This window comes from Daphnia magna, linkage group LG2 (assembly GCF_020631705.1).
Source record: "Daphnia magna isolate NIES linkage group LG2, ASM2063170v1.1, whole genome shotgun sequence".
Lineage (NCBI taxonomy): Eukaryota > Metazoa > Arthropoda > Branchiopoda > Diplostraca > Daphniidae > Daphnia > Daphnia magna.
Window position 1 is genome coordinate 7,246,947 of NC_059183.1, and position 27,153 is coordinate 7,274,099.

At 38.8% G+C, this 27,153-nt stretch overlaps 7 protein-coding genes and 1 pseudogene across 9 annotated transcripts; 3 read left to right on the top strand and 5 right to left on the bottom strand.

Annotated features, from left to right (window-relative positions):
- Positions 1-602: 602 nt before the first annotated feature.
- LOC116915641 (collagen alpha-1(I) chain) lies at positions 603-2,626 on the bottom strand. Of its 2 annotated transcripts, none has more exons than XM_032920778.2 (5): positions 2,484-2,626; positions 2,343-2,425; positions 2,093-2,268; positions 1,243-2,024; positions 603-1,164 (listed from the first exon to the last, which is right to left on the bottom strand). In XM_032920778.2, exons 2-5 carry the CDS (start codon positions 2,352-2,354, stop codon positions 761-763), a joined length of 1,374 nt encoding a protein of 457 aa, XP_032776669.2. In that variant the 5' UTR covers positions 2,355-2,425; positions 2,484-2,626; the 3' UTR covers positions 603-760. The 2 variants fall into 2 exon arrangements, with proteins under 2 accessions (XP_032776669.2, XP_032776670.2); XM_032920779.2 differs by having other exon boundaries at positions 2,343-2,422; positions 2,484-2,530.
- A 624-nt stretch (positions 2,627-3,250) lies between these two features.
- Positions 3,251-5,656, bottom strand: LOC116915633 (contactin-associated protein-like 3). Its single transcript, XM_032920762.2, has 6 exons — positions 5,155-5,656; positions 4,749-5,091; positions 4,485-4,639; positions 4,196-4,409; positions 3,880-4,134; positions 3,251-3,787 (listed from the first exon to the last, which is right to left on the bottom strand). Exons 1-6 carry the CDS (start codon positions 5,290-5,292, stop codon positions 3,372-3,374), a joined length of 1,521 nt encoding a protein of 506 aa, XP_032776653.2. The 5' UTR covers positions 5,293-5,656; the 3' UTR covers positions 3,251-3,371.
- A 1,581-nt stretch (positions 5,657-7,237) lies between these two features.
- Positions 7,238-8,976, bottom strand: LOC123469870. Its single transcript, XM_045169216.1, has 3 exons — positions 8,235-8,976; positions 7,674-8,173; positions 7,238-7,246 (listed from the first exon to the last, which is right to left on the bottom strand). The coding sequence occupies exons 1-3, from the start codon at positions 8,422-8,424 to the stop codon at positions 7,238-7,240; spliced, it is 699 nt and encodes a 232-aa protein (XP_045025151.1). The 5' UTR covers positions 8,425-8,976.
- LOC123469703 lies at positions 8,890-9,915 on the top strand (annotated as a pseudogene).
- A 2,336-nt stretch (positions 9,916-12,251) lies between these two features.
- On the bottom strand, positions 12,252-15,983 carry LOC116915635. 2 transcript variants are annotated; one of them, XM_045168906.1, is made up of 8 exons: positions 15,904-15,983; positions 15,729-15,798; positions 14,162-14,306; positions 13,748-14,072; positions 13,517-13,671; positions 13,209-13,422; positions 12,895-13,149; positions 12,252-12,823 (listed from the first exon to the last, which is right to left on the bottom strand). In XM_045168906.1, the coding sequence occupies exons 3-8, from the start codon at positions 14,288-14,290 to the stop codon at positions 12,408-12,410; spliced, it is 1,494 nt and encodes a 497-aa protein (XP_045024841.1). In that variant the 5' UTR covers positions 14,291-14,306; positions 15,729-15,798; positions 15,904-15,983; the 3' UTR covers positions 12,252-12,407. The 2 variants fall into 2 exon arrangements, with proteins under 2 accessions (XP_045024841.1, XP_032776655.2); XM_032920764.2 differs by lacking the exon at positions 15,904-15,983 and having other exon boundaries at positions 15,729-15,897.
- Positions 15,984-17,360: 1,377 nt separating this feature from the next.
- Positions 17,361-18,319, top strand: LOC116915685. The gene is made up of 3 exons (XM_032920836.2): positions 17,361-17,505; positions 17,624-17,880; positions 17,941-18,319. Exons 2-3 carry the CDS (start codon positions 17,636-17,638, stop codon positions 18,161-18,163), a joined length of 468 nt encoding a protein of 155 aa, XP_032776727.2. The 5' UTR covers positions 17,361-17,505; positions 17,624-17,635; the 3' UTR covers positions 18,164-18,319.
- Positions 18,320-19,564: 1,245 nt separating this feature from the next.
- LOC116915738 (vesicular inhibitory amino acid transporter) lies at positions 19,565-23,032 on the bottom strand. Its single transcript, XM_032920866.2, has 2 exons — positions 21,206-23,032; positions 19,565-20,983 (listed from the first exon to the last, which is right to left on the bottom strand). The coding sequence occupies exons 1-2, from the start codon at positions 22,298-22,300 to the stop codon at positions 20,573-20,575; spliced, it is 1,506 nt and encodes a 501-aa protein (XP_032776757.2). The 5' UTR covers positions 22,301-23,032; the 3' UTR covers positions 19,565-20,572.
- Positions 23,033-26,192: 3,160 nt separating this feature from the next.
- On the top strand, positions 26,193-27,146 carry LOC116915743 (prefoldin subunit 4). The gene is made up of 4 exons (XM_032920874.2): positions 26,193-26,334; positions 26,418-26,522; positions 26,737-26,856; positions 26,940-27,146. The coding sequence occupies exons 1-4, from the start codon at positions 26,296-26,298 to the stop codon at positions 27,090-27,092; spliced, it is 417 nt and encodes a 138-aa protein (XP_032776765.1). The 5' UTR covers positions 26,193-26,295; the 3' UTR covers positions 27,093-27,146.
- Positions 27,147-27,153: the final 7 nt, after the last annotated feature.

The window sequence follows — 27,153 nt, forward strand, 5'->3', positions numbered from 1 at the left end:
GAAATTCTTACAAGCTAGGTTTACAATCCAGCGGTTGATTGATTTCTGAAAGTAAATGACAACACAATAAAGCGATGCAACATTTAAAATGAAAATCTTTTCAAAGTCAACTTCAATATAGCTATACGCAACAACAAACAAACACATATCGTAATTCACGCTGGCTAAACAAACACGCGTGATTTTAACCACAAGCATGAACATTTTAAAACTTGTGCTGCATCGCTCGACTCTCCCACGAGCTTTTCGGCTGGAAAATGTACTTTGATTTGTATCAATTATAGCAATTGCTTTAGGAGATTACGGGCGAAAATATTCCCCATGTATTGGACCTAGGTGAAAAATGTCAAGTCCTCTTTTCACATTCCTCTGTAATACAGCTTGACATATAGGCCAAAGAAAATGGGTTTTGAGAGATAAATGTTTACTGTGCTGAATAGCATGGTCGGTACATGCTGCTGGCTGAGAAGAAAGCGGAAAACAGTTCATAAAATGTGTTGAGCCCTTTGCCTCTCCCAGCTGCGTCGGTGAAATCGATAGTAGATCTACTTCGATAGTCTTATACAACTTCAAAATGAGTAAAATTCAGATGATGAATGGCATTCAAATCTTCAATGTGGTATATTTTCAAAGCAATAGCCCTTTGTTTAAACTTGCACAAGCAAATGCATTCTAAAATTGTGAGCATAAATTCAAATTATTCGTATTCTAATAAATACAGAGAGTTTGGTCAGAAGAACTTGCGATCCTAACGGGATGTCTACCAATTGAACCAAGTGTCTTTTGGGGTTGTTCTGTAATAGGGGGCAGCCGTTGTGTAACCCTTGGTGGGATAAGGAGCTTGAGTTCCTGGGGCGCCAACAGGACCAATCGGGCCAACAGGTCCAGGAGCTCCAGTTTCGCCAACTTTACCTTCAGGTCCAGCAGGGCCAACGGAACCTTCTGGTCCAGGTGCACCGGGGGCGCCCGCCGGGCCGGGTTTGCCTTCAGGTCCAGCAGGGCCAGCAGGGCCAATTAATCCTTGTGGGCCGGGGTTGCCAGGGCTTCCAGCAGGACCTTGTTCACCTTGGAGTCCTTGGGGTCCTGGATTTCCAGTTGCGCCAGGGGCACCAGCAGCACCAGGATAACCATCTTTACCGGGTTTGCCTTGCTCTCCTTGAGCACCTGGAACACCATACAACAAAAGTTTTGAAATTCCTCTTTTCAATCCATTTTCATTGTTGTCTATTTTCGATCACCAACCTGGAGCACCAGGAGCACCGTTTAGTCCATCCTTGCCTGGAGCGCCAACTGGGCCAGGGGCACCATCTTTGCCGGGAGCGCCATTGTAGCCAGGTGAACCAGCTGGTCCTTGAGGTCCCACAGGGCCGGGTTGCGTGCTTGGAGCGCCTGGAAGTCCGTCTTTTCCTGGAGCTCCATTGTAGCCGGGTTTACCTGCTTCTCCCTTCGGGCCAGGGCTTCCAGAATTACCAGGAGCACCGTCTTTGCCGGGGACTCCTTGTGGGCCGACTGGGCCTGCAGGTCCGACAGGGCCAATAGTACCAGGAGCACCAGGAGCTCCATCTTTGCCTGGGTATCCTGGTGCACCAGGTGGGCCAGGAATCTTGGATGGGAGTGTGATTCCAGGAGCACCAACATCTCCTTTAGGCCCTTGCGGTCCAGGGGCTCCGGGATATCCGTCTTTGCCAGGGGCACCTGGGGCTCCAGGAGCTCCATCCGCACCATTGCGTCCAGCATCTCCTTTTGCTCCAGGTCCACCTGGCGCTCCAGCTGCTCCTGGGGCTCCATCCGTGCCAGGTGCGCCTGCCAATCCCTGAGGACCTTGAGGTCCATCAACTCCAGGGTTTCCTTGAGGTCCAGGCTCACCGATAGCTCCTGGTGCACCTGCATCTCCCTTGTCTCCCTTAGGTCCAGCATAACCTTGTGGGCCAGGTGGACCAGGGGGTCCAGCAACGTACACAGTTTCTCCGGCGGGTCCTTGAGGCCCAGCTGGTCCAACAGCACCCTTCAACCATGGAAGGTATCTAGACAACCAATCGATTATTACGGGTGCATTTGAATGAATTTTTTTGCTGTATGTACGTTTACTTACTCAAGGAAACGAGCCCATTGCTTCTTCAGTTCATCAAGATCGCTATTCTCAGATTGAAGTGGATTTAGAGCAGCCCACTGGTCAGGTGATACGGATGCAGCCGATTGTTTAGGTTTCTGCCGTTGATACTGCGGGGCAGCCACGGCTGTTGCGACGAGACAAGCAATTAAAATAGCCTATAGGAAAGCAAAAGGCAAATTACAATCACCACATCGATACTGTTATTAGATGAAAAATCAGTCCAACTTACTACTGCCTTCATGGCTGATTTGCACTCGATTCGTAGACTTTGGAGGAGTATCAAATGCAGCTTTAGCTGGTGTATAATATATACTGAAAAGATAAATGAAGTAAAGCTAAATCTTTGTTTACTTTTCGAATTCTGATTTACCAGAAGGACTGTTGTTTCTTTTCCAACTGCTAGATCGATGCTGATGAGCACTGACCAACTGCTCGCCTTTTTAAACAGTCGAGTGGACTAGTGAAGGTGAAAGAAAATGAAACCCAGTTACCGAATAACCTTACTCCTCATACCAGTGAATCTGCAAATGCAAGGCCAGCTTAAACAAATTTAGGTCCAGTAGCCAAACAAACTTTCTTTCGCTTGTGGTCTCATAATTCTCTATTGTTTGAGAATTCCTTGCTGCTAGGAGTTCGCTCTCTCTGTTGTCTCTCTCCCTCTTCGTGCACGAAAAATAAGGCCGTTTACAAGATTGTTCAAGAAATCTTACTCCATTTGCCATATGCCATTATTGCCTAAAATATTGCTTGTCGCAGGAAAATGAAACACAAAATGTGTGGGCTTGCGAAACCCTGAAAGAGTTGTTAATGAGTACAAAAGGAAAGTGCCGCTATTCTTTTGCGTAAAAAGAGCATCCATAAAGGTAAAATGACAGGAAAAAACCAATAAAAAACGAAACAAAATTTGAACAGTTTAGGAAGGGCGAAATGAATGGCAATACGTAATGACAAAGTCTCAAAATTGGATAGCCTTCTAAATAGACACAATTCAGAATTTTCAATACACGGCGAATTATTTCAACTTTTATTTTCTCTCTTTTACCTGACGTCGGGACTAGTGACTTTGAAAACCACGTTTACTTTAAGAAGGGGAATACCAAAAGATTGAATTTTAATCAACTTAACCCATTGGAAGGCTAGGGAAAATCAGTTTTATTTTGTTGTGCTTGTTCTTTTCTATAGACATGCAAGGCGTCCCACCAATATTTCCCAAAATACATAGAAACATGGTTTTTCGTTTTGAAAACGCAAAAGAAGTTTAGAAAACATTTTCTGCGAGCAACGCTCCAGTAAAAATCGCATTATTCGTTGATCCTCGCTGAAGAATCATCTGAACTTGATCTCCCGAGTTTAGGTTGACAGTGTACAGCACGGTGCAATAATAAAGGGTTCTTACTGGATTGTAGCAGTTGGTAATTTGAACATCATTTAAATTAAGAGAAAAATAAAATGAATCATAGGAATTATCTGCAAAGCTTGTAAATGCGAAAAAGTATGTTCCATTGCAAGGAGCGACGAACGTTCCCGACGACAAGTCGAAAGCATTTCCGACGTTCAAATTTTCTTGTTCGAAAGGCATTGCCTTACCCGAAGTGCTGAAGGAAGTGTTTCTTCCAACATTAAAATACACAGGCTCCGATTTAACATCGTCGTATCCAATCCACGTCTGGAGTCCTATAAAAAGGGAAAAGATTTATTGAATAATGCCAAAAAACAAATTGCCTCTTGTAGTATTCCGTATTGTTCGTGGCGTTAATATGTTTCACCTTCGTCACCAGGTAGTTTATTGAAATCACAGTACACCGTTTCCACTCTGCTAGACGATCCTTTGATAGAGTATATTCCACTTAAAATGTAACCGACGCGCCAAAGATCCTGACACGACGTCGGCATTCCGTTGAGAACAACTTTCCCGCTGCACTCCAAGCGGCCGATTTTGTAGCTACTCATCGAAGTCGGAGCAATGGTCCTTCCGAAATTCAATTTTGTGATAGGTAGCAAGTCCTTGTCGGTTATTACTCCTTGGTATGAGAAAAATCAACAAGTTAAAAAGGCTAAAATTCAAATCATTTTCCCAGATACCGTTGTCGGATAATTCCATCGCCAAATCGCTGTCGCAGTTGCACAAAAGGCTTTTGTCAACACAGGATCCTTCAAGCCCACACTGGCAACTGTGGTAATGTGCACTTAAATTGTTGTTTGTGCCAGACCAGAAATAACGTTCATCACCGTTTCGGTCGTTCCACCAAGCGTAAGCAATTCCGTTGAATTCGAGGGCAGCATCGAAACAATTAATCTAATATTAAATTCATAATTGATGTTGAGCTAATACATTCTTTAATCTTAAATTCAATTAATCATTTGCACCGACTTGGATTGACTGGTGGCATTCGTTGGACAATTCAGCAAGCATTGTTATTTGCCTAAGCGTAGCATTGTACTTGATCTGCCGGGAGTAGCAACCAGGATCGAAGCAATGGTCAACATCAGTTGAATTCTCACTGTCATGCAGTATTGACGATGATCCTGTATTGGAATATTTAGAATTTAAAAAAAATCATATCTATGTTTGTCAATAAGTTTGTAAGTGGCAATAGTGTTATTTACTATTTCTTGTGCTCACAGCTTATTTTACCTGAAGTCATATTGCAATACACGTAAATGGGGTTGTCTCCTCTTCCCTGTCCGTCTGGATCAATCCAATACATCCCAGATTCTAGTGAAGGGTCAGACGTGAGGGCTTCCAAACAAGTCTTCGGTTGTAGGGTTGTCTTCGCGAGGGGCCTTACGTTTTTAACATGATCGACAGGCATATCGTTGTCGAACATATTGCTCGTGGGACTGCAGGTATTGCATTCCTTCAACAGTTCAGCCTGCTCCAAAACTTTAGCCTCTAACAGTTCTACTTTTGTCTTCAACTTTGTTACTTCAGACTCCATTTTTCTTTCAAAATGTTTGAATTTGATCCACAGCTCTTCCTTCAAATCCGAAACCCGTTGTCAATAGTGAATGGGAACTTAGAATCATTTAAATATTCGTACCTGGAATTTGTGTAAATTCGATGAACGTTCAATATCTTTTATCTCGTTATCATTGCTGGTAAAGGCCACAATCAATAAGGGGAAGATCAAAATCAACAGGCCCACTACAGATGAAATTAACAATTGCCTTTTGGCCATGTTTTGGAAATTTGATCTTTTTAGTTTTTTTTACAGAAAACGAGCTTTCAGTTTGTTGTGAACACAAATAGGTACACTGAAACATTGACACTGAGCAAAGCAGATATAACACCTGTATTCAAATACGTGCCTTTCTTATCTTATCTGGGAGCTGCGGTAAAAAGCGTATTTTTGATCAATAACAAAAAAAAAATATGCTGCATAAATGTGTATGACACAAAAACTAGAAAACCCAACCAACCTGTCAAGAAAACGAAACAGTTAAACAATAAAAAAATACAAAAAAGACTATAAATCTACAAAATCAATTTTTTAATCAAATTGTTTGACTGTGTAAGAGTTCTGAAATGCCAATAATTCGACAATCACAACCATACTTCCGTCAGCTGTTTTCCCACCCGCACGGGAGATGGAGCTAGTAGCCGTCTGAACCGAAATCGGTAACAACTTGGTCTCCGCGAGACGGTCTCGAAGGGTCGAGACCGTCACCCGTACATCCCAGTGGGACTATCCCGGCCTCTGATTGGCTCTCTTCCCCCTTTCTTCTTTTTTTTCTTTCTGCTTTCCCCTCCCACATTTTCCTGATGTACACAGTGTGGTTTTCCGCTTTGATTTGTTTGTTTTTTTTTTTTTTTATTTAATTTATTGTTTGTTCTTTATTATTTTACAAATACAATATTTTTTCTTACATTAATTGTTTTTTCATTTTATATAATAGATTGAATTAATTACCGGTGTGTTTTTTTAAATAAGTGTAATTGTCATAATGGGCCTTGGGTTGGCGGTTTCAAAACCCGACTTGTAATGATCGGGAAACTATAAGTCCAAAATTTAAAAATTTTTAGGAATGGATATTCTGGATAAGATTTCATTTCTGCAAAAATTTTTTTTAAAAATTTTTTTTTAAAAAGAGTAACCCGATTTGCTTTTTCGGGTCGGTGCGGTTTTATCGGTAATCCCCACCCCAATAATCTTAATATTTAAATAATTTTAGAAAAAAAAAAAAAAAAAAAAAAAAAAAACAGAAATTTATCAAGAGTTCCATTTCTGTAAAAAAATAAAAAAATTTTTAAAAAAAAACAAAAAAATTTTGGGCAAGAACTTTTTTGTAGTTTTTGCGCTTTAGAGATATACTGATCCTATAGACTTAAGTAATAATTTTCATTGTTTTTGAAACTTTTTGTGTATGAATATTTTTTTAAAATTAAAAAAAAAAAAAATTTTGCCTTTAGAGCTTTCCTTTATATAAAATTTTTTAATTTTGGTCCTATAGTTTCCCCAAAAAAATTATTTAATTTTATTACTGGGAGATGAGGTTAACTTAGACCCCTAAACTGCACCGACCTACCTGAAAAATGCCGAAGCGGTTTACTTCTCCAATAAGGAAATTTTGAGCAATATTTTAGAATGGATAGATCTTTAGTATATCCATTCTATAATTTTAAAATTTGGACTTTGTTTTCCTTGCCCAAAATCGGGTGTTGAAACCGTTTTTCAGTTGCCCAGGAGTTTTATAATTCTGATGGAACACACCGATGTTTAATTATCTGTTTTATAAATTGAAAAGCGATTTAATAAAGGTATAAGTAGTGTAATAGCATAAATTAATAAATTAAAAACAAAATCCAACGATAACGAAAAAATATTCATACACAAAAAGTTTAAAAAAATTTATATTGTTACTTAAGTCTATTGGATCTAGTTATATATCTAGAGCGCAAAAATACAAACACGTCTTGTCCAAAATTTGTTTGTTTATGAAAATTATGTTAATTTTTTTAAGAAATGGATAGCGCTACTAAGAGCTATCCATTTCTACAAAATTATTAATTTTTTTTATTTTTCCCCCAAATAAATTATTGAAATATGACGTATTTTTTGAGGGGTTCCTTAGCCCCTAAACCGCACCACCTACCCGTAAAATGGCGAAGGGTTTACTTTCTTATTAAGTAACCTTAAGAAAATTTTTAAAAAAAGAAACTTATCAATTTTCATTCCTATAAGTATTAAAACTTTTGGAATATAGTTTTCCATTCTCCAAAATCGGGTTTTGAACCTTTTTTTCACCCCCCCACCCACCCAATTGCCCATGGATGACAATTAACAATAGTTATAATGAAAACACACCAATATTTAATTTATTCCTGTGCTATAAAATTTAAAACGATATAATGAGATCAAATAGTTTATTAACAAAATAGTAGTTAGAAACAATAAATATAAACATAAATAATCATAAATAAATAAACATGAAAACAAACAATGAGGCGGCAGCCCGTCTCCCCGCCACAGCCCCACAGGCCACACACCAAAAAAAGAAGGTGGAGGGGCTTGGGGTGAGGAGAGGGGGCCAATGAGGGCCGGGTGTCCCTGTCGTTCACTTCTCTCGCGGAGACCAAGTTGATCGGTAAAGTCAACTCCATCGATCCTTTAGGGGTGGAGTCGATTGAATCACGATTGTTTTTCAATTCGTTTTTCAGGGCAATAATTTTGGGATGACAAACTGGTAATTCCGAACTGGTGATGGCTTTTTTGAAGATTGCCTCGATGTCAAACAGGATTTTGGGCCAGGAGTACGTTATTCTGGCTGTAGAACGGCCTGGTCCACTGCCGACGAGAGAGAATTCGACATCAGAAGCGCCTCCAGGGAGTGACACAACAATGCAAACTTTTTCTTGCTCAGTGACGGGATCACGGTAAACCGTCATCAGCACTGGTTGGTTTTTGTGTGCAATTTTTGCGTCCAGTTCGTCTTCATCATCACAGGTTAATTCTGGATCTGGCTTGAAACGTTTTGGCCGACAGTCAGTGCTGCCAGAACCACCAGCACAGCTGTCTGAGTCGGCAAATCCGGCTGCTGAAGAAGTTCGTTTCACTGCAACTAAGAAAATATAAATATCAAGAAGACCAAAAAAAGTTGTAAGTTGTACAAAACTACTTACATTCAGTCCCATACTTATTGCGAGTCTCGTTGAAAGCACCTCGAAAAACAGATGAACTAAACGGCTCGAACTCGTCATGTAACTTTTGGATAGAAGCAGGACTTGCGTCAGGGGGAATTTGGTTATTAATAAACATGTTGGTGAGAATGGTTTGGGCTTTGCAAGGGGGATTACGTTTCCAGATTGGCATATTTAGAGAAATGTAATACCAAGAGTGAATGACGGACAACAACAAACCTCAACTCAACGTCGTCTGCTGTCGACATTGATGTCAATATGAGAATGATAATTGTCATTCAAATTTGGTTACAGAAAGAAAAGCTCTAAATAAATAAATCCAAACATCTCCAGTATTAATTAATGTTTATATTTCTAATGTAGTAGTTTAATCCACGTAAACAGAATTGATTGCCTTGAGGATCGAACATGAACCCTTGGTGATACGAATCCGACGCTCTACCATCTGAGCTATGGGATTGTGCTGATAGCTGCTGTAAGTTAAGGATGGTTTTTTTCTTGAAGTGAAAGCTGCACATGCACCGAAAGCTTGAAATATGCAGCGAAACCCCTGCGGTTTCAAAAACGCAACTTGCGATAACTAGCCCTAATGTATTGCTTTCGCCGTAAGTTTTGCGAATGTACGTTCTCCAGGTAAACTTACACCAATATTCGCTCTGAAACTAGCGAAACTATCAAAATTCTGAAATATTTCGCTGCCGCAGGAGCGAAACTTTCGCGAAAAAGGCGTAAGTTTCACACTTGCGGTGACGAATATTTTTCAGATTTTTATAGTTTCGCTAGTGACCTTGACGGAAGCCTTAGTCTAGGTTATCGAAGATTTCGAGCGTTTTTTGGAACATCGCCTTTAGTGTGTCTTGTTGCTTGGGACATTTTGTTTAATGCTCGTCCTAGAAACTCAACACCAGAGCATCTATTATGGGCTTTGATGCTGTTAAAACGATATAGTATTGAAACATTTAATGCGACCTTAATCGGAGTTAGTGAAAAAACATTTCGAAAGTGGTCTCACATATTCATCAACCTTCTTGCAGACATGCCAGTCGTAAGTGAAATATTTTCTGCTAATTTTAAAAAATCGCTTCAGACATTTTCTCATTTGTATTACAAAAGCTTAACTGGGAGCAACGTTTCCGAAACGCTCCAAGAGACGCATCTACATTTATTTCTCTTGACGGGACTGATTTTAAAATCATGGAACCATCAGAGTTTGACCCTAAATGGTGGTCTCACAAATTCAATGGTCCCGGCTTGCGATATGAGATTGGAATTTGAATCCGCACTGGGGACATTGTTTGGGCTCACGGAGGTGTTCCGTGCGGCGAATGGCCAGATCTTCGTCTCGCTCGAAATGCAATTGTTGAAGCCCTTCAACCAGGAGAAAAAGTTATAGCCGATCGCGGAAACAATGACCAGCGTTATTTTGATCTTCCAAACGGACATGCAGATCAGCAAAAAAAAACAAATATTGGCGAGGCATGAGACTGTAAATCGCCGAATTAAACAGTTTTGTTGCATGAATTATAGATTTCGTCATGCTTTATATTTACACCCTCGTTTTTTTCATGCTGTTGTAAATTTAACACAGTTGATGATCGAAAACGGTGAGCCACTGTATCCAGTCGATTTTTAACTTAAAAAATAAATAAATCGCCAATTATAATTTTATGGGTGTAAATGTTCTGTATTTTCGGGAAAAATTTTGTTGCCTGCTTTTTTGGTTTATAACTCAATGAACACTATATTACGAATTTTACCGCAGCTCCCTGTGTAGGGCCTATCTGCTGTAGAGGAGAGTGGGGGCAATTGAGACACAGGGCAATTGAAACAAAAATTGTTTCTCTCGCCGTATAAGAGGAATTTTCTTGAAAAAATTAGGGTTAATAGAATGAGGGGGTTTACAAGTTTAGAAAAATTTACGAGTTTTTGTATTCAAAACTTTTTAAGATATCTCGAAAAAACTGTTTTTTGTTCTCCGTCTGTTAAATTTGCGTTTTCAATTTTTTTGTTTTAACCCCTAAAACGCTACGCTTTAGCAATAAAATTAGTTTCAGATGATTTGCAATTCATTTTTCTACAATTTAATGTCATTTAATTTTTCCCTGCATTCTTAAATAATTTTAAATAATTAAATGTAACGATGACCCTATTGCAGGGCAATTGAAACACTTTGTTTATATTCCCTGTCTGCGAGTGGTTGCATTTTTTTTGCAAGTATTTGACGTAATTCATTTAAACAAATGTAAATCATCATATTAACACAACTATAATACTTGTATTCGCTGTTTGGGATTTATTTAAAAAAGCATGTTGCTTAATGGTTTTTTTTTAAATTTAATTATTTAAATATTTTAAACTAAATTACGATCTACTTTAAGCATATTTAAAAAATCTGTAAATCGCATTGTACCTAATGGTAAAATTTGATCACACTAGCAGTTGTGGCTGCTGAGATATCGTGATTTTTATTTTATGTGGGTATAAAGAAGCTTCCTTATGGGAAAACCCACGTTGCAATTGCGTCGACACACCGTTTCAATTGCCCTGCTACCATGGCAATTGAAACACTCGAAGCGACCTCAGTTTTTTACAATTTACTACTATTAAAATTAATCTTTTCTCATAAAAAAAAATATCGTTTAGTAGCTGAGATAATAGGCTACAATTCTATATAATTTTTATATTAAATTTTTCAGTTTTTTTTTCAAGAAATACAAAAAACCAAAAAGTGTATCAATTGCCCCCACTCTCCCCTACTATCCACCGAACTTATTTAATGGCCAATAAAACACCGGGTTTCATAGCGAGTACCAATGGACCTGCGGCATCACACAAAAGCTTTGCTTTTTGGAACTTTTTCTCACTGTGAACGTTTCGATCGCCGATGATGTGGCAACTACTAGGATTTTTCTACCCCTGCCCCATGCATTCTTAATTGTTTCCCTGCAGACAAAGGAGTTTGAAGTGACATCAAAGAAAGGGCGTTCAGAATTTCCAAGCCCGTCAAACAGGGGCAGTAAACAGTAAATATACTACAAGATTAGTCCCCACGTAGATTCCAAGGTAAAAGCCTGACGATAAAGCTACACATTTTATCCAAAGAAATGCCTTTAAGTAGAAGATTAGCATTCATTGTGGGAGCCAAAAAATAGTCCAAGCACAGAAGACTTTGCTTAATTTGTGATGACAGAATATGAACTGTTGATAACAGGATAGACGGAATTAATGTTCTTATGAAATAAGAATTCGTCTCGTTTCGTCTACAGGAAAGTAGTACACGTGTATAGCTAATACAAGTCCCACTATTGCTCGAAATGTGACTCAAGGGCATGCCATGTTATAACAATAAATGTATCGGAGGATGCAAATAAATGGCTGACCGAGTGGTTACGCTTAGATAACGATGAAATAGTCACGTCCGTGTAACGCTTGATGTGCGTTCATCTTGTCCTTCCAATATGCCTCCATTCACGGCTTCTAGCGGGATAAAAACTAGCGGTTAAGCGTGAAATCAATGTCAAAGCATCGCGAGTACAATCGCGAAATGTTTTTGATATGAATGAAAAAAAGGATATGAATGAAAATGGATAAATGTAATAATGCGTGTACGGCGTTCAGTTTTAGTAACAATCGTTATGGTAATGCGGCATCCGCCTATCCCTCATATTTCCCTGTGTCCTTACACATTGCCGAAGGCAAATAACAGTTTCCTGTCCCATCCTTAACACTTTCAGTTTACAAGATTGAACTAATCTAGTTTTTTGCACTTCAGCTTTGTTGCGCTGATGTTTAAACCATAGTTTTTCTCATGTAATACCCTGTATGGTTGACAGCTTCGTTTGCCGTAAGCTACAGTCACGATTATTGTAGGGCACTCACGATCCCCTCACGAGAGGCCACTTCGTGTATTATGGTTACACTCTTATTTCCTTGTTCTCGAAGGAAATGTGTTTGTTTTTTACGTAACGCTGTAGCCGTAGAGATTAAATTTGCAACTGCTTAATGGATTTGCGTAATTGTATTGTGTTATATGTTTCAGCCAGGGAAAGGAATTTTCTCCTTAAGAAGAAATGATTTGGTAATATTTGCGACAACTTGGGCTCAATGGAAACTATAATGCGCATTTAAGGGTTCTCCGCTTAGCTTCTTCAAGTATTACTGGAAAATGTCTTCCGCAAGTAGCCAGCCAGTGAATATGGCGTTATTAGTCGATCCTTGTTGAAGAGAGACTTGAACTCTGTCTCCTCTACTCAACTTTAGCGTGATTGGAACATTGCAATAAAATAGCGCGTACGAAGTGACGCAATTTGCAATCGTCGCATCGTTTAACTGAAGATCAACCGAAAACGTAGAGTACTGACTTTCAGAGAAGCTTGAAAACGCAAAGAAATACGTCCCGTTGCGTGGAGCAGCGAAGACTCCTGTCGAAGTGTTCAAAGCATTCCCAGTGTTCAGTGTTTCCTGATCAAAGGAAATAGCTGTGTTTAGGGTACTAAACGATGTCTTTCTTGCGACGGTGAACTGCACAGGCTCCGATTTAACATCAGCGTAACCGATCCACGTCTGCAGCTCTGATATTGAACACATGGTCAATCACATCACGTCTTTAGACATTAATATTTACATATAATGAATGCATCACCTTCATCGCCAGGCAGTTTGGTAAAGTCACAGTAGACCGTTTCAACTTTGTTAGACGATCCTTTGATGGAATAAATTCCGCTAAGAATGTAACCAATCCGCCAAAGATCTTGGCAGGATGTGGGCATTCCGTTAAGTACAACTTTCCCGTTACACTCGAATCGACCTAGCGTGTGGCGGTTGATGGAAGTGGGGGCGATAGTCCGGCCAAAATTCAACTTTGTCACCGGTAACAAATCCTTTTCCAATAGAATTCCTGACGTTAGAAAATACGAGTTACAAAATTCACAAAGAAAATTGTGTTCAGTTTCATACCAACGTCTGATAATTCGATGGCCAGGTCGCTGTCACAGTTGCACGAAAGGCTTTTCTCTTTACAAGATCCATCCAGTCCGCACTGACAAGTATGGTATCGGTCACTTGAATTATTATTCACACCGGACCAGAAATACCGTGGATCGCCATTGCGGTCGTTCCACCAAGCGTATGGTACGCCGTTGAATTCAAAAGCTGCATCGTAGCAATCAACCTTGATAATATTCATTAGCATGAATACATAGTTTTATGATTTGTATAGCTATACGTAAAGTAGGGAAGAGCATTGTCGTTTGTCTTTTATTTACTTGAATGGATTGATGGCAAACATTAGAAAGTTCGCTGAGCATCGTCATCTGTCTAAGAGTAGCATTGTACTTAATTTCTCGAGTGTAACATCCAGGTTCGAAACAATGGCTAACGGTGATTGAATCTTCACTGTCGTGCAGTATGGATGTTGATCCTTGTTAAGAAATTTGATAAACATATTTTAGATTTTTTCGCTTTTAATTATGCAAATATAGATTGATTGTTATTACCGGTGGTCATGTTGCAGTAGACGTAAATGGGATCATCTCCTCTGCCTTGACCGTCAGGATCAATGAAATACATTCCTGATTCTAGTGAAGGATTAGCAGTACGGGCTTCCAAGCAAGTTTTAGGGTCTAGAACCGTTTTTTTCAGGTTATTTTCTTCGACATTTCTCAAAGACCCAATGGCATCAGAAGTTGCAACTTGACAATTTTTTAGAAGATTATCCTGCTCTTGAATTTTGGTCTCCAAAAATTCAACTTTCTCCTTTAGTTTTCCAACTTCAGACTTAATCATTGTCTCGAATTGTTTCGATTTTATCTTCAGATCTTCCTACGGATACATTGAGAGACAATCAAATTAGCACCAGTCAACTTTACATACCCAGAAATAAGTTTAAAATGTTTGTTTTAATGCTATACTTGAATTTCATGAAGCTCTTGCAAACGATCAGTAACATTCGTTTTGAGTTCAACACTGACAGCTGTCACGTTGATGAAGAGTGCTACAGTCAGGCTTAAGACAAAAATGTTCAAAACTAGGTGAGCCATTTTTGTTACTCGATCCCTATAAAGAAAGTACGTCGATACAAAGATGCACAATTATAAGACTTTGTTTCGTTCTTTGCGAGGAAATGGAAATTAAATTGACCGCTGTACACAGTAGTTAAAGTTTGCAGAAAAGTGTATAAGCCCACTTATAAACGATTCCGTGTGTCCAACACAAGAAAACAAAATATTTAAAACCCTTTTTGAGCAATTCTTCAATTTGAAATTTGGCAACATTTAGTTTGTTTTTGTGATTTTCGCTATCCATCCTCCAACAGGGAATGAATTTTTTTAATTTTTTTTTTTTAAAAAATTTTTTTTTTTTTTTTTTTTTGGGGAATCAACTCGCCATTTACTGCTCTGGAATTGAATCCCCTATCAAGATTCCAACTAATATCCTTACTATATAGTGGATTCATCAAATCTGGTAAGAAAAGTTTTTGGGGAAAAGTATTTCACACATTTTTTTCATGTTTTGATGTTATTTCATAGCTGTTATATTTATATGATTATTCTGACTGGCGTTTAAGTTTTAAAAATGCTACATCAAACCTTAATTTTTTTGAGCAATCTAAAATTGTTATGTTACTCTGTAAAGTTTTAAACTAGCTTGTTTGAGAAGTGAACCTTTATCGATAAGTCCTAACATCTCTTATTCATTTCATTACAGAATGCCAACTCCATTTAACTTCTTTAAAGCAACAAGTCATCATGCCAATATTAAAAATGTTTTCAATTTATAAGGTATAATAATAAATTTCTCATTATTAAATTTTGTTTTAAGTTAACTGATATTTTTTTTATTTTTTCTGTTGCTCAGTTTCTCAAGTTGTCTACATCACAGCTTCTTCAGCAATTAGTCTTCATGGTGACATAAAGAAATTTACCTACATCAGGTATAAGAAATGTCTATAATTTTTCAAGTATTTATAAGTTAACTGATGTTTTTTTTTTTTTTATTTAGCTTGATCTGAAAATCAGCTTTAGTCCCCCCCCCTGATCTGTTTAGCACAGCTGTTCATCTCAGCCAAATCTGCACATCAACCGAGACATCAACTATACAGCCAACACTCATCTACACTGTCCTCAGTTATATTAACCATATTATATTGTGTTTATGTGTTTATTTAATATGTTTCTCATAACATAATTATGTAAAAATTGTTTTATTGAGACATGTTGTTTTTAAATACAGAATATAGCATGGTCAGACTTGACTGATTATGCTTTTTCCTAAAAATTAAATATTTTTTTTTTTAAAAATTTTTTAAAAAAAAAAAAAAAAAAATAAAAAAAAAAAAATTGATACCTATTGCTAGGAATAAGTATAGGATTTTAGGGTACACTTAAAAATTAAATTAAGAAATAATAATAAATAAAAACATACACCTATATAGTGAGCATAAAAACTGTGTATAGATAATGCTGAAACTAAACTTACCTTATCGTTTTAACAGGGTTTTAAATTATCTGGTGGTATATAGATGTATGCAGAGAAGAATGTCCAATTGCTACGAATAAAACACGGATAGAAAGTGATTCTGATTTAAGGCAAAAGCTGGAGCGTGAAACGAGTTCCCACAACTCCAAAGCTATACAGAGCCGAATCTACTCACCTGGAAGGGGCAAAGCCACTTGCAGCACTGGATGGAAGAAAAGGATGTGGGAACATGGCTCTTTAAAAAATTGATAAGAAATGCCTATACCCTTTTTTTAGTTGTGTCCGCAACATGGTTAATCCAGGAAATTGCTCAATGATGAGTCAGTCGTTGTGGGTTATACCAGATGCTACACGTCAAGCTGACACTCTAGCCGTTTTTTGCTATTTCTTTTCGAATGTGTTGCAAGGGCAAACATTGAAGGTTTTAATAATTTGCTCAAATAGAAGAAACTGAAAAATGTTGACTCCCGTCCCTGACGTCCCCGTCCATTTTTCTCATAATCGCGTATCTAGAGACGCAACATTTCTGGGTTCCGAATTTCAATACTTCTCCGGTACCGATAGAAGTGCAATTGCACCAAAATTTCGTTATTTTGATACGCCACTGTGTGTAAATCGAGCGTTTAAATTGAATAGCTAAAAATTTGCGATTCATCAGACTTTAGAACGACCAGAGAGAGGAAATTGTTCAAAAACAGTGACGCGCTTCACAAAGTTGTAGTCAAATACACGATGCGCACAAGGTTGGCATTCCGCCTTCATTTTACCATTTCTTTGCCAATCTAGCACAAGGACGGATTTTATATGTATTTTAACAATTTGTTCGAGTAGATAAGACATTTTAAAAGCCTGGCCTCCTCCTTGCGCATGGTCTTGCACCCCCAAGCATGACTTTTGTCTTTCGAAATACAGGTGGTGTTTTTCTCGTCTTTTATGGCCTCGCAAGGCCACTACTTACTTTGAGCATACGCTTAACCTTATTGGACATTGTCAGATATGACACACAAATAAAAGAGTGTATATTTATCTATATAGTGTATATTATATGCAAAGCTAAAAATTCGAAGTTCGAATATGTCAATTGACTGTGAATTTTCTTTTGACTAATTTTGGTTTTTAAATTACAACATGACAAATAAAATGGATTGGGAATATGTTTACCTAACTATTCAGTGGAAAAACAACTGACTGAGATTCATCTCACTCTAATCTTTCAAAATTTCAACGTAGTCATGTTTTCTAGTTATAGTTTAGATACCATTACCACTGTTACATTTAAAATAAAATGCATAGCTGTGCGTTGTGGTAATGAAGCGAAGAGGGGATAATTGAATTGTCCTTTTTTTGAAAATACTATAAGATACTATAAGCTATATCATTCATATCCACCAGGGATTGAAGAAATTTCAGACGGAAGCGGACCATGATACTCCCCGTAAAAATGCGTGTTCCCAGGAGGTTTTCAATTCATATTAGTGACCTTTGGTGAACTAGGTGTAGGGTACGGTACAAAGTAGACAATGCTTTTCGGCGTCGAAACCGGGCAAAACCCATAATCCGTTTCAGACCTTGACCATGAAAGAAAATAATTTTTTCTTTCTTTTCTTATTCCCAAAATGATCTCAGTTCAAAGGCGATGCAGTTTTACCTGTAGGTTTCATTTTAGAGGAATGGCACATTCCAGTAAATATATAAAGAAAATCTTTGAGGTAAATTTCATCCAGTTCTTCGGCTGATCTCATCGTCTTCAGTGTCTCACTGATCAAAAAGAAAAACGGTAAGTTACAGTGTATCCTAACAGTTTTTTTCCCGTTTGCCATTATCTCCGTCATATTCAACCAATAATTTTTGTTCCATTTTCTGTATATATTTTATTATTTTTTAAATATTTACAGCATTTTAAAAAAATGTTGACTCATTCCGCCGCAATCTTCTTGGCTCTTTTGATTGGTTCCTTGACAACTACTGTCACCTGTCACTGGAAAAATAGCAAATTGGCTGGTAGTCATGGTCACCTGATGGGCACCAAAGGAGAGAGATGTCCACCAGGAATGAGACTGGTTGTAGGCACACACTCTCCAGGCCTGTTGGCAGGAAACTTTGCAGCAATGTGCGAACCCTGGAACAACGGAATCGTTTTTCCACACGGACCGTAAGTCTGATCACAACCTATCATTGCGTTTCAACTAAACACTAAACCATCATTTCACAGGTCAAACACTTTTATTCAGCCAAACGCAGCCTTTGTTCATCCTGCTGGCATCTTCAATCAACCATTACATGCTGCCTCGACTGGTGTCGTCGGCCATCATTGGGCTGGACTCCAAAAAGGCTTTGTTTCCAAAGGATTGTCGCTGAAGAGCGCACTACACGCTGGTATGGGTTCAAAGTTTAGCAAACACGCCATCAAGCACAGCCTAAAATCAAAGTTTTAGATCGTCATGAAAATGCGGGTTTTGTGAAATAACTGTTTGCTCAAGATAAATATGTTGAGCATGTAAAGGAACGAGAAACGTAACGCAGAAAAATGGAACAATAGTGGGAATGTCATTTATGAATTTATGGTGTTGAAATACAAACTGTGTTCCAAATTTGTGACCGCAAGTTTAATATTCCTTAAGCAAAGGGGGATAGATTCCCGTTATTATTTCGAAATATCTCACCCTTTATTTTGACCTTTTTACACTACTGGATCCGTTATTTGTCCGACGAAACATGTAAAATCTGAGTAAGGGCAAAAAACTATTCATAAGCCATGCGTTTGGAGAAAATTGTAAATATGAACACGCGACGGACACCGTAAGCTATTAGCATTCACAGGTAAGAATGATTTTCCTTGTCACAGGTCAACCACATAACCCTTCAAGGTTTGCGGTTTTGTTGTTTCTTTTTTTTGCAGCAAAAAAAAGAAAAAGATTTGAAGTCGTTGTTACTCACGAGGTGGCGTGGCCATTCCATTTCCAGTGGAATATCCAATCGCTGTTTAGTCGGAGCAAATGGGAACTAAAATTGGAGAACGGAAATGTTCGTTGTTATCTATATGTTGCCATCTTTGAAGTCCGCGTGGTCCGGCGATACGTTTCGAGACCGAAATCGATTGACAATATTAGATAAGAAACCTACAATGGGACAGCGCTGCTGACATAACACCATGCGATCAGCAGCAAGAGACAAGCATAGTTCCGTCATAAAAACAAACTCAGACAGGTTAATGATTCGCCAAATCGCATATTCTGCCATTATCTACAAACATAATTGGTTGATTGCTTATATTTTTGAAAAATAATAATTAATTATCATGTAAAACAAGTTCTTTAGTGAGAGAAAACGCGTTACCTTTTCAAGCACCTCTTTAATATCTTCACATCGTGTTGTCTTTCATTCGACCGTTGTCTTAATTCCATTTTTTCCTCCAGCAGTCCTCATACGACACGCGAAGGATAATTTAAATAACGAGTTCACGCAACCCCTGAAGCTCTTCTCTTTTCGGTCTGGCTTGTTCGTTCCCTGACCTTTTTTTAAGAACCGGAAAACTGATTATGTAAAAACACATTTTGCATTTACGTGACCAAAAACAGAACAGTTGGCAAACGGTAGTTTGTAAGACTATAGTCTCTTAGCAGTGAATCAGTTGCCACTTTTCCCTATTAGAAAAAACGCTATTCTGCAACCAGATTTGTTCAATGTCTTAATGTAACAGAGCGTTGCGCAAGGCCAGCACGTAGCAGATCAGTTGTCGTTTCGGCAGCCGACATGGGGTTTACGAGTATTTTTTTGTTGAACAAACGTTATTGGTTTCCGAGTTGCAGCACCTGTATTAGTATAATAGTTATACATTCAAACTAACGTGTATATTTTGACGTCGATGACAAACAAACAACTACACAACTTGTTAGCGATTCCACACACTCGGTTGTTGTACAAGTCTGGAAGACAGCCGATTGATATGGTAAAATGATGATGCAAATAGAGAGGGTTAGGGCAGTAAAACAGGAACGAAACTTTTTCAAAGCGCACGAATTGGAAGACATTTGGAAAAGTGTTTACTTATTTCCTCCTTGATATGCAAAATTTACGTTTGCCGCGCAGTTTTTTTGTTTTTTTTTTGTAACCGACTGGGATGTATCTAATTAACTGGCGGCAAACAGCCAAAAAGTATGAGGATGAGAGATGCGACATTGTCTGGAAGACGTAGAATTTTTCTCGTTTTTTTTTTTTTTTGGTTTAATTATTTCTGGCGGGACTTACTAATTGAAATGCCGGAATCTTTGCTTTTTTTTCTCAACTATCAAACGAAACTTTTTTTTTTTTTTTTTGTTGTGTGCCAATGGGATGAAACACGTGAAGCGGAGTTGAGAAAAAAATCTCGCTGACCGTATCACACATATTATTTAGTTGGAACTGACAAACGGGACCGAATCAAATATTTCGGTCAATGGACATACGAGGAAAAAGTAAAAAAAAAAAACAAAACAATCAATGGGAGGAAGCCCTGGGTAACATTTAGCCGTGCACGGCTTACCAACGTCTGGTCGTTGGAAACATTTGCAGGTATTTGTGTAACTTTGAGTTTGGAAGACTTGGTTACGATATCTTTTTTTTTTCAGTTGCAAAAAAAGAGAGAGAGAGAGAAATATAAACATCAATGTGACACGTATTTTCAAAACCAATGGAAGGGAAACTATTCATGACTATAGGAAACGCTACGACTAGAACACATTATCCTCGTTTTGAGAGAATTTTTGGAAGACCTGGGTTTCACACTTTTTTTGTTTGTTTTTTTTTTGTTTGGAAGACATTGGATATGATGAATTGAACACTCAGCACTTCAGCGAAGATGTCGTTTAAAAAGGTAAGCCGATTTGGAAAGCCTCGACCAGAGCTCTGAACGAATAATAAATGCCGATGACGCCAAACAGGACGCCGAGGAAGATGACGAAGCAATCGTAGGCGACAGTGCCCCAATCTAGAGTGGGGCCTTTCAGTTTGAGATGGAAGTAACACGGCCAGATGAAGGAGAGCATCGTGCCTGTAAAGCTGCCGATAAAACCCATCAAGAAGGCAAAATGTGGGATCGAGATAGCCATGACGGTCGTGAAAACAACTAGAGCCACGCGCAAGGCAAGGCCCCACACTTTTAGGTCACCATCGACGGTCCACATGCTTGGAAAAGTGGTTTCTGGTCGCCCTTTGAAGAAGGCTCTCTCCAGCAGATTCAGTGCGGCGTAATAAGGCAAAGGGTATGACAGCAACGCCTAGCGAGTATGAGCGGAATCCAATCAAGAGATTATTTGTCACAGAAGAACAGCGTGTGAAAGTACCATGCTCATCATGTCGTTTTAAGAGCTTGAAAACTATTCATTTAGGTCCTCATTAATTAAACATTTATCGATATTTCTCATTACGAGCTAGTTGGAAAACTAACTGTACATAGAAACTGGAGCAAAATAATCAGTTAGCAATCACAAAGAAGTCACCTTGATAACAAGAATGAAGTTGACGACGCCCTTGAAACCTTGCGTGGGAAGATTGTTGGTGATGACGTCCTTGGTGTTCGCCTGCCAGGTGAGAAAGCCAACGTAGCCGAAGAGCGATTTAAAGATGGCTGCTGCTACGTGACTCCAGTTGAGCATGCAGTGGAACTTTGACGGGTCGCTCATATTGCCCTCGAGAGCCGGTAGGAAGATTTGCGATGTGTAGCTAAAGACGATGATGCCCAATGAAATGGGGAACGTCAAGATGTTGATGCTGAGCGGCACCTGTGACCAACCCCAGGTTGCCGCCTGTAGAAGGCAATAACCCATGATCATGACGTTGATGACTACGTGAGCCATCGTGCACCAAAAGCTGAGCGTCGAGACGTGATGCAAATTCTTGAGAAAGGAGCACGGCAGCAAGAGGATCCCGCAAATCATCATCCATGAACGCGTGTCGATTGCGCCATCCGGGAAGGTACCGACCATCAAATCACCGCACAGTACCACGTACAAAATGCAGGTCATGAGTAGCTCAATCAGCTGGGCCGTATTGACGATCCGTGCGCCGACCCGACGGCCGAAACATTCTTCGGCGATGGAGACGTAAGTGTCGCGGACTCGCACCAACTGGCCTTCCTCGTTGGTGACGTACAGGCAATCGACTAAGATTTTGCCTGTGTAACAGCAGATGTAAGCGACGCCGATCATGGCCGTGATGGCCCAATAGCCGCCGTGCAGGACGGCATATGGTAACGAAACGATGAACATGCCCTGGATGGCATTGGTAACGTTCCATCCGGCTTGCCATTCGGAAATCTTGTGCCGGGAACTGCCGAATTCACCGCCACCGCAACTCTCGTCGTCTCCAAACGAATCGACTCGTTGCAAACTGCCTCCTGCTCCGCTGTTCTGCAAATTACATAATTCCGTGTCGTTTGGCTTGCGTCCGAATTTGGCGAAATGGAGTTGCTCGTCTTGTTGGCTGTTGACGCACGAGTCGGGCAGGGCTGAGCGCACTGTCGTCCAGGCTGCTCCCAAAGTGGCCCCAATTGGTGGAACGGCCATATTTAACCGACTGAAGAATTGCGAGGCCATTTTACCCGTCTTTTTGGCTCCCGATTTCTTTTTCTTCCTGCTTCACGATTCCCTCCCCCCGATCCCTCCCACCCTCTCCTACTACGTCCCTTTCGTCTTCCTCTCTCTCTCTCTCTCTCTCTCTTTCTCTCGCTGGGTGCTCCGCGCTGTTTGCTAGATGGATCGATGCAACCCAATCTTTTTTTTTTTTTCTTCTCTTTTTCTTTTTTTAGATCAACGATCCCAAATGGAATCGGAATGGAAAGGACACAAGCGCTCGAACTACGACGGAGCACCCGCCGGAGCAAATGACCGACACAAACGCAATTGGAATTCCACAAAAACTTCCGAGTTGTCGATTGCTCTCTGATGGAATGCGATTTGGCCAAGATTTTTCGAAACTCAAAAGAATGCGAAAGATAAACAGAGAGAGAGGAGCGAAAGTGACTAAGAAATGGAGAGGGCGGCCGAGGAGGGAGGGTACGTATATACGAGACGGGAGGGGGCGAAATCAAAGTGATACTAACGTCAAGAACATGATGCGGCCGCTTGTGGCTGGAGCAAAACCTACACTGCGCGAAGAGCTGCAATCTGAATTCCGGCCGTGTAACCGATATTGAGCGGTCCGCGCTCTCGATGCTCGTCACTCGCTCCTATTCCGGCTCGCTACCGGCGTTCCGAACCGGACATGCGCAGCGTCTGCTGCAACAGACCTGATAGTCCACGACGGGAAGTAGCACAACAGCAGCTCAGAAGAGTTACTGATTGTTTGGATATTTCTTTTTTTCTTCTTTTTTTCTTTGCTTTTCCGTGCGTGTGTGTGTGTGTGTGTGTTTGTATCTATAAAGACGGCTTCTTACGTTTATCAATGTCTCTCTATACATATCCCCCTCCTTTTCTCTCCGTTTCCTCTTTCGCCTTCTTCTGCTGCTGTTAGCAGAAGGGGCGGCATCAGCGTGGGCCCTATAACATAAGCGGGATTGATTGGCTCAGCGGCGTACATAGGAGTTGCTCGAGAGAAGGGGATCTTCGATCGACTCCCGAATTTCGGGAGGACAACAAAGGGGCGGACGGGGAGACGGGGAGAAGTTTGTTCACTAAAAGGGAGGAAGAAAAAAGAAAAACAAGTTGAAGAAGAAGGAGGAAGGAAGAGGAAGAAAATGGAAAATCTATGCTTGAAGAAAAGAGTGGTACCGACTTTGATAAGGCTCAACAAAAGCCTGTTTTGCGCTTTCCTTTCTTTTGATATGTGCGACAGGCGAACGTCAGTCTCTTTATTCATCATTAACCGACGAGTGAGTGCGTGAAAATGAGAAGGAAACGACCATATAGATTAGTATGTCGGTCTTTTGTGAATTTTTTCTTGAAATTGTGCTGGCATATCTTTTAGCTGTTGATATATTTGTAGACAGGGAACAAACTTACCGATCTGCATTGACAGTTTCCTGATGGAGACCTATTAGGCAAACATCTACATCAATCCCATCAATCTTGATTCGTTTTTGTTTACATCTCTTTTTAGCACTTTTTGTGTTTGAGTTTCTTTGTTGTCCACTCCATACGTTCGCAAAAGACAGCATGTTTGACATCATCTTTTATCTGGGTAAAAAATTTTGGGGGGGGGGAGGGGGGGGGAAAAAAAAAAAAAATTAAAAAAAAAAAAAAAAAAAAAAAATAATTATATAAAAAAAAAAAAAAAAAAAAAAAAAAAAAAAAAAAAAAAAAAAAAAAAAAAAAAAAAAAAAAAAAAAAAAAAAAAAAAAAAAAAAAAAAAAAAAAAAAAAAAAAAAAAAAAAAAAAAAAAAAAAAAAAAAAAAAAAAAAAAAAAAAAAAAAAAAAAAAAAAAAAAAAAAAAAAAAAAAAAAAAAAAAAAAAAAAAAAAAAAAAAAAAAAAAAAAAAAAAAAAAAAAAAAAAAAAAAAAAAAAAAAAAAAAAAAAAAAAAAAAAAAAAAAAAAAAAAAAAAAAAAAAAAAAAAAAAAAAAAAAAAAAAAAAAAAAAAAAAAAAAAAAAAAAAAAAAAAAAAAAAAATTCATACTACAATTGCGTTTAAGTATAATTAATTAATTATTATTTGGTAGAGGTGTCTAGACGTATAAGAATGTCGGTGCCCTGTTATCTGAATACGACGAAATAATAAACTTGTTTTCAAAATACTTTAATTCTTTGCTTCTGGCTTGATTCGTAAACTTTTACGAGGCGAAATGTCGAATGTCAACATTTGGCGTACTCAGCAATCAATACGATGGACCAACTTGACTGGATTGGCTCATCACGAAGAGCTCCGGGATGACTGACCCACGAGAAAGTTTTGCCCTAGTTTCCCTTCATTTTCGATTTTAATACGACTAGTACACTTTCAGACTATCAATCAGGTATAGTGTACACTCACGACAAGCTCGGGTGATTTTCTAGCGTAAACCGTTGGTTATCAATTAGGAATATTTTGCATTCGTTTCTGTCATAACAATTCCGACTCTCCCACCAACTCGTCGCCTTATCAGTAATTACGTATTTTCTCTTCTTATTTGAGCATATCATTAAAATCTGAACCTCAAATTTTTCTTCTGCCAATTCCTTCTTGTCAAACCAGTCCTGTTTTCTCCCACATACTTAAACCATGGAAATCTTCTAAGGCTTTCTCTTGATTCACTCTTGGTAACAGTTTGCCCCCCTAAAAACGACCCATTTAATGCGACATCTTTCAAGACTATAATAAACATAACGTTGCAGTCTGAGTATCGTACACTCTATACTGGAATCTATAGACATAAAGATTACAGCCATGGGGGACCCTTTTGCTAGTATATACAGTATTGGGTGTAGGGTATGGCTGCCAATTATGCAACTACAATTTATAAAGACGAATGTTATTCCAAAAAAAGGGGGCCAGGGCAAGCAAAAAAAGAAAAAAGAAAGAAAAGATTGAAATAAAAAAGTAGAAAGCTTGCAGCCCCAATTATTGAATTATTTAAGCTAATTGGATGACGCTTGATAGATTTTTCCAACTAGTAGCTAACAAATGGGTTTCTTGACCATTTTAGCGTTGGCTGGGCAACTTAGTGACGCAGATGTAAAGGAGGGCTTATTATGGAAATGACTTTGCGTACATGTATGATAGTGACAAGATGACGTCAAAGGTTTCAGTTGCATTCATACATGAGTTCCCAAAAAAACAAAACAAGAGAATTCGGAAGACAAGAATAAAAATAAGGGAACGGACCAAAGGCGTATTGTTCATGTCTTGATGTGAAGCTTATACAAAAAAAGAAAACTCAGGGGAGTATACAGTAAGTTCCAGCATCTCATTCTATTTAAGTTGATTAATGTTCTATTTGTACAATTGTTGGGGATGAAGCACAACAGCACAAGCAAAGGTTTTTGGTGGCTGCCGTGCGTAGCGTTCCATTTGATTTGTATCGATCTAAACGGCAAATCGTTTTCACCCAAAATATCCAGACAAAAATTGCGTTTTAAGCTGTGGAAATAGACATATCACATTTTTACAACATCTGGCTCTCGGTTTCATCGTAAGCTTTCACACGAATGATTTTCGTACTCATTTGGAGCATCCTGTTTTTACTCAAGATCTTTCTCGAAAATGCTAAAATGAAACAACTGCATTACCGGTTTCTAAAAGGCACTGCAATAAAGATAGCCAAAGCCAAGCAAGAAGCAAAGGAAATTTTTCCCCGTAGCGCGTGAATTCCTAACGCACTTTATGGGGCAGAAAACAATTATGAAGGCAACGCCATTATGGCCCTTTCAAGCTTTCACTTTACGTTTCATTTTAACAGCGTGATTTAAGCTTCAGATGCATTTTCTAATAAAATATTTTCTCTATTGCTTAATACAATATTCATATTAATTTCTTATGTTAAAAAGACGAAAAGAAACAATTTGTTCACTATCACTAGTTTAATCATATAAATAATGGCAACGCAAGAGATTGGGAAGCTTGTTCTTACGCGTCGTCTGCTATTTTAGAATTTTAGAAAAAAAAATCTATTAGAAGATCATGGCTGCGGTAGCGGTTTCTAAAGATTCTCTTGAATCGGTAAGGGAAATGTTTGTTACACCAGTCTTCTTTTACGTTCACTTTCTATTTTCGTAATTTATTATCAAGCAAAATTTTTTAAGGATTCTGACATTCACATTACGTTAGAAGACCAACAGAAAATTAACCGGTTTGCACGACAGAATGCAAAATGGGAGGAGCTGAGGGATGACTTGAAAAATAAAAAGGTGAATTTCAAATTGGTAGAATTTTACAAGTTTTCATTAAGGTTTTATTTTGCCGTGGCTATGTTTTTCCCTTTGTTACGTGCTTTCCCAATCCTACACTTCTGTTACAAACATTTGTTCAATTCTGTTCACACCCTTATTTGGTGCTAAACAAGTCTTATGTTTGACAGTTATGCACACCCAATAGTTTTAAGTTTGTGATTCTTTTTTTCAGGGAGATCTTCAGAATTTGGAAGATGCATCAGATGATCTACTTCTTGTCGAAGATGAGTCAGCCCCTATTCCTTTTGTTGTAGGTGAAGTTTTCGTGCACTTCAACATGGAAGAGGCAAAGGTGAATACTGTAGCTTCTCATCTTCATGTGCCTTTTCATGCATAAAATATAGAATATTGCTAATAGTGTTATTAACTTTATAGGAGAAACTTGAAGAAGCCAAGAGTAAAGTAAAAAATGACATTGAATCCATTGAAGCCGAATGTACGAACGTTAAAACCATCATGAGCGATCTGAAGACGCAACTATATGCCAAGTTCGGTAATTCCATCAACTTGGAAGCCGAAGAGGAATAAACGATCCTATGCTTTCCCCTGTGACATGAAGAACAATACAATAAGGAAAAGGGATTTGGTG

What these genes read in the sequence shown, in the direction of transcription:
- LOC116915641 (XM_032920778.2), bottom strand. An exon ending in CAATGGGCTCGTTTCCTTGA is followed by an intron (nt 2,025 to 2,092) that starts GTAAGTAAACGT and finishes TTGGTTGTCTAG; the next exon opens with ATACCTTCCATGGTTGAAGG. An exon ending in CGGTGCTCCTGGTGCTCCAG is followed by an intron (nt 1,165 to 1,242) that starts GTTGGTGATCGA and finishes ATGGTGTTCCAG; the next exon opens with GTGCTCAAGGAGAGCAAGGC.
- LOC116915685 (XM_032920836.2), top strand. Translation starts at nt 17,636, where the DNA reads ATGTTGACTCATTCCGCCGCAATCTTCTTGGCTCTTTTGATTGGTTCC. An exon ending in ATCGTTTTTCCACACGGACC is followed by an intron (nt 17,881 to 17,940) that starts GTAAGTCTGATC and finishes ATCATTTCACAG; the next exon opens with GTCAAACACTTTTATTCAGC.
- LOC116915738 (XM_032920866.2), bottom strand. Translation starts at nt 22,300, where the DNA reads ATGGCCTCGCAATTCTTCAGTCGGTTAAATATGGCCGTTCCACCAATT. An exon ending in ACTTCATTCTTGTTATCAAG is followed by an intron (nt 20,984 to 21,205) that starts GTGACTTCTTTG and finishes CATACTCGCTAG; the next exon opens with GCGTTGCTGTCATACCCTTT.
- LOC116915743 (XM_032920874.2), top strand. Translation starts at nt 26,296, where the DNA reads ATGGCTGCGGTAGCGGTTTCTAAAGATTCTCTTGAATCG. An exon ending in CTAAAGATTCTCTTGAATCG is followed by an intron (nt 26,335 to 26,417) that starts GTAAGGGAAATG and finishes AAATTTTTTAAG; the next exon opens with GATTCTGACATTCACATTAC. An exon ending in ATGACTTGAAAAATAAAAAG is followed by an intron (nt 26,523 to 26,736) that starts GTGAATTTCAAA and finishes TCTTTTTTTCAG; the next exon opens with GGAGATCTTCAGAATTTGGA.
- LOC116915635 (XM_045168906.1), bottom strand. Translation starts at nt 14,290, where the DNA reads ATGGCTCACCTAGTTTTGAACATTTTTGTCTTAAGCCTGACTGTAGCA. An exon ending in AAGAGCTTCATGAAATTCAA is followed by an intron (nt 14,073 to 14,161) that starts GTATAGCATTAA and finishes ATGTATCCGTAG; the next exon opens with GAAGATCTGAAGATAAAATC. An exon ending in CAAACTGCCTGGCGATGAAG is followed by an intron (nt 12,824 to 12,894) that starts GTGATGCATTCA and finishes GTTCAATATCAG; the next exon opens with AGCTGCAGACGTGGATCGGT.
- LOC123469870 (XM_045169216.1), bottom strand. Translation starts at nt 8,424, where the DNA reads ATGCCAATCTGGAAACGTAATCCCCCTTGCAAAGCCCAAACCATTCTC. An exon ending in CAATAAGTATGGGACTGAAT is followed by an intron (nt 8,174 to 8,234) that starts GTAAGTAGTTTT and finishes ATATTTTCTTAG; the next exon opens with TTGCAGTGAAACGAACTTCT.
- LOC116915633 (XM_032920762.2), bottom strand. Translation starts at nt 5,292, where the DNA reads ATGGCCAAAAGGCAATTGTTAATTTCATCTGTAGTGGGCCTGTTGATT. An exon ending in CGAATTTACACAAATTCCAG is followed by an intron (nt 5,092 to 5,154) that starts GTACGAATATTT and finishes TCGGATTTGAAG; the next exon opens with GAAGAGCTGTGGATCAAATT. An exon ending in GATGGAATTATCCGACAACG is followed by an intron (nt 4,135 to 4,195) that starts GTATCTGGGAAA and finishes TCTCATACCAAG; the next exon opens with GAGTAATAACCGACAAGGAC.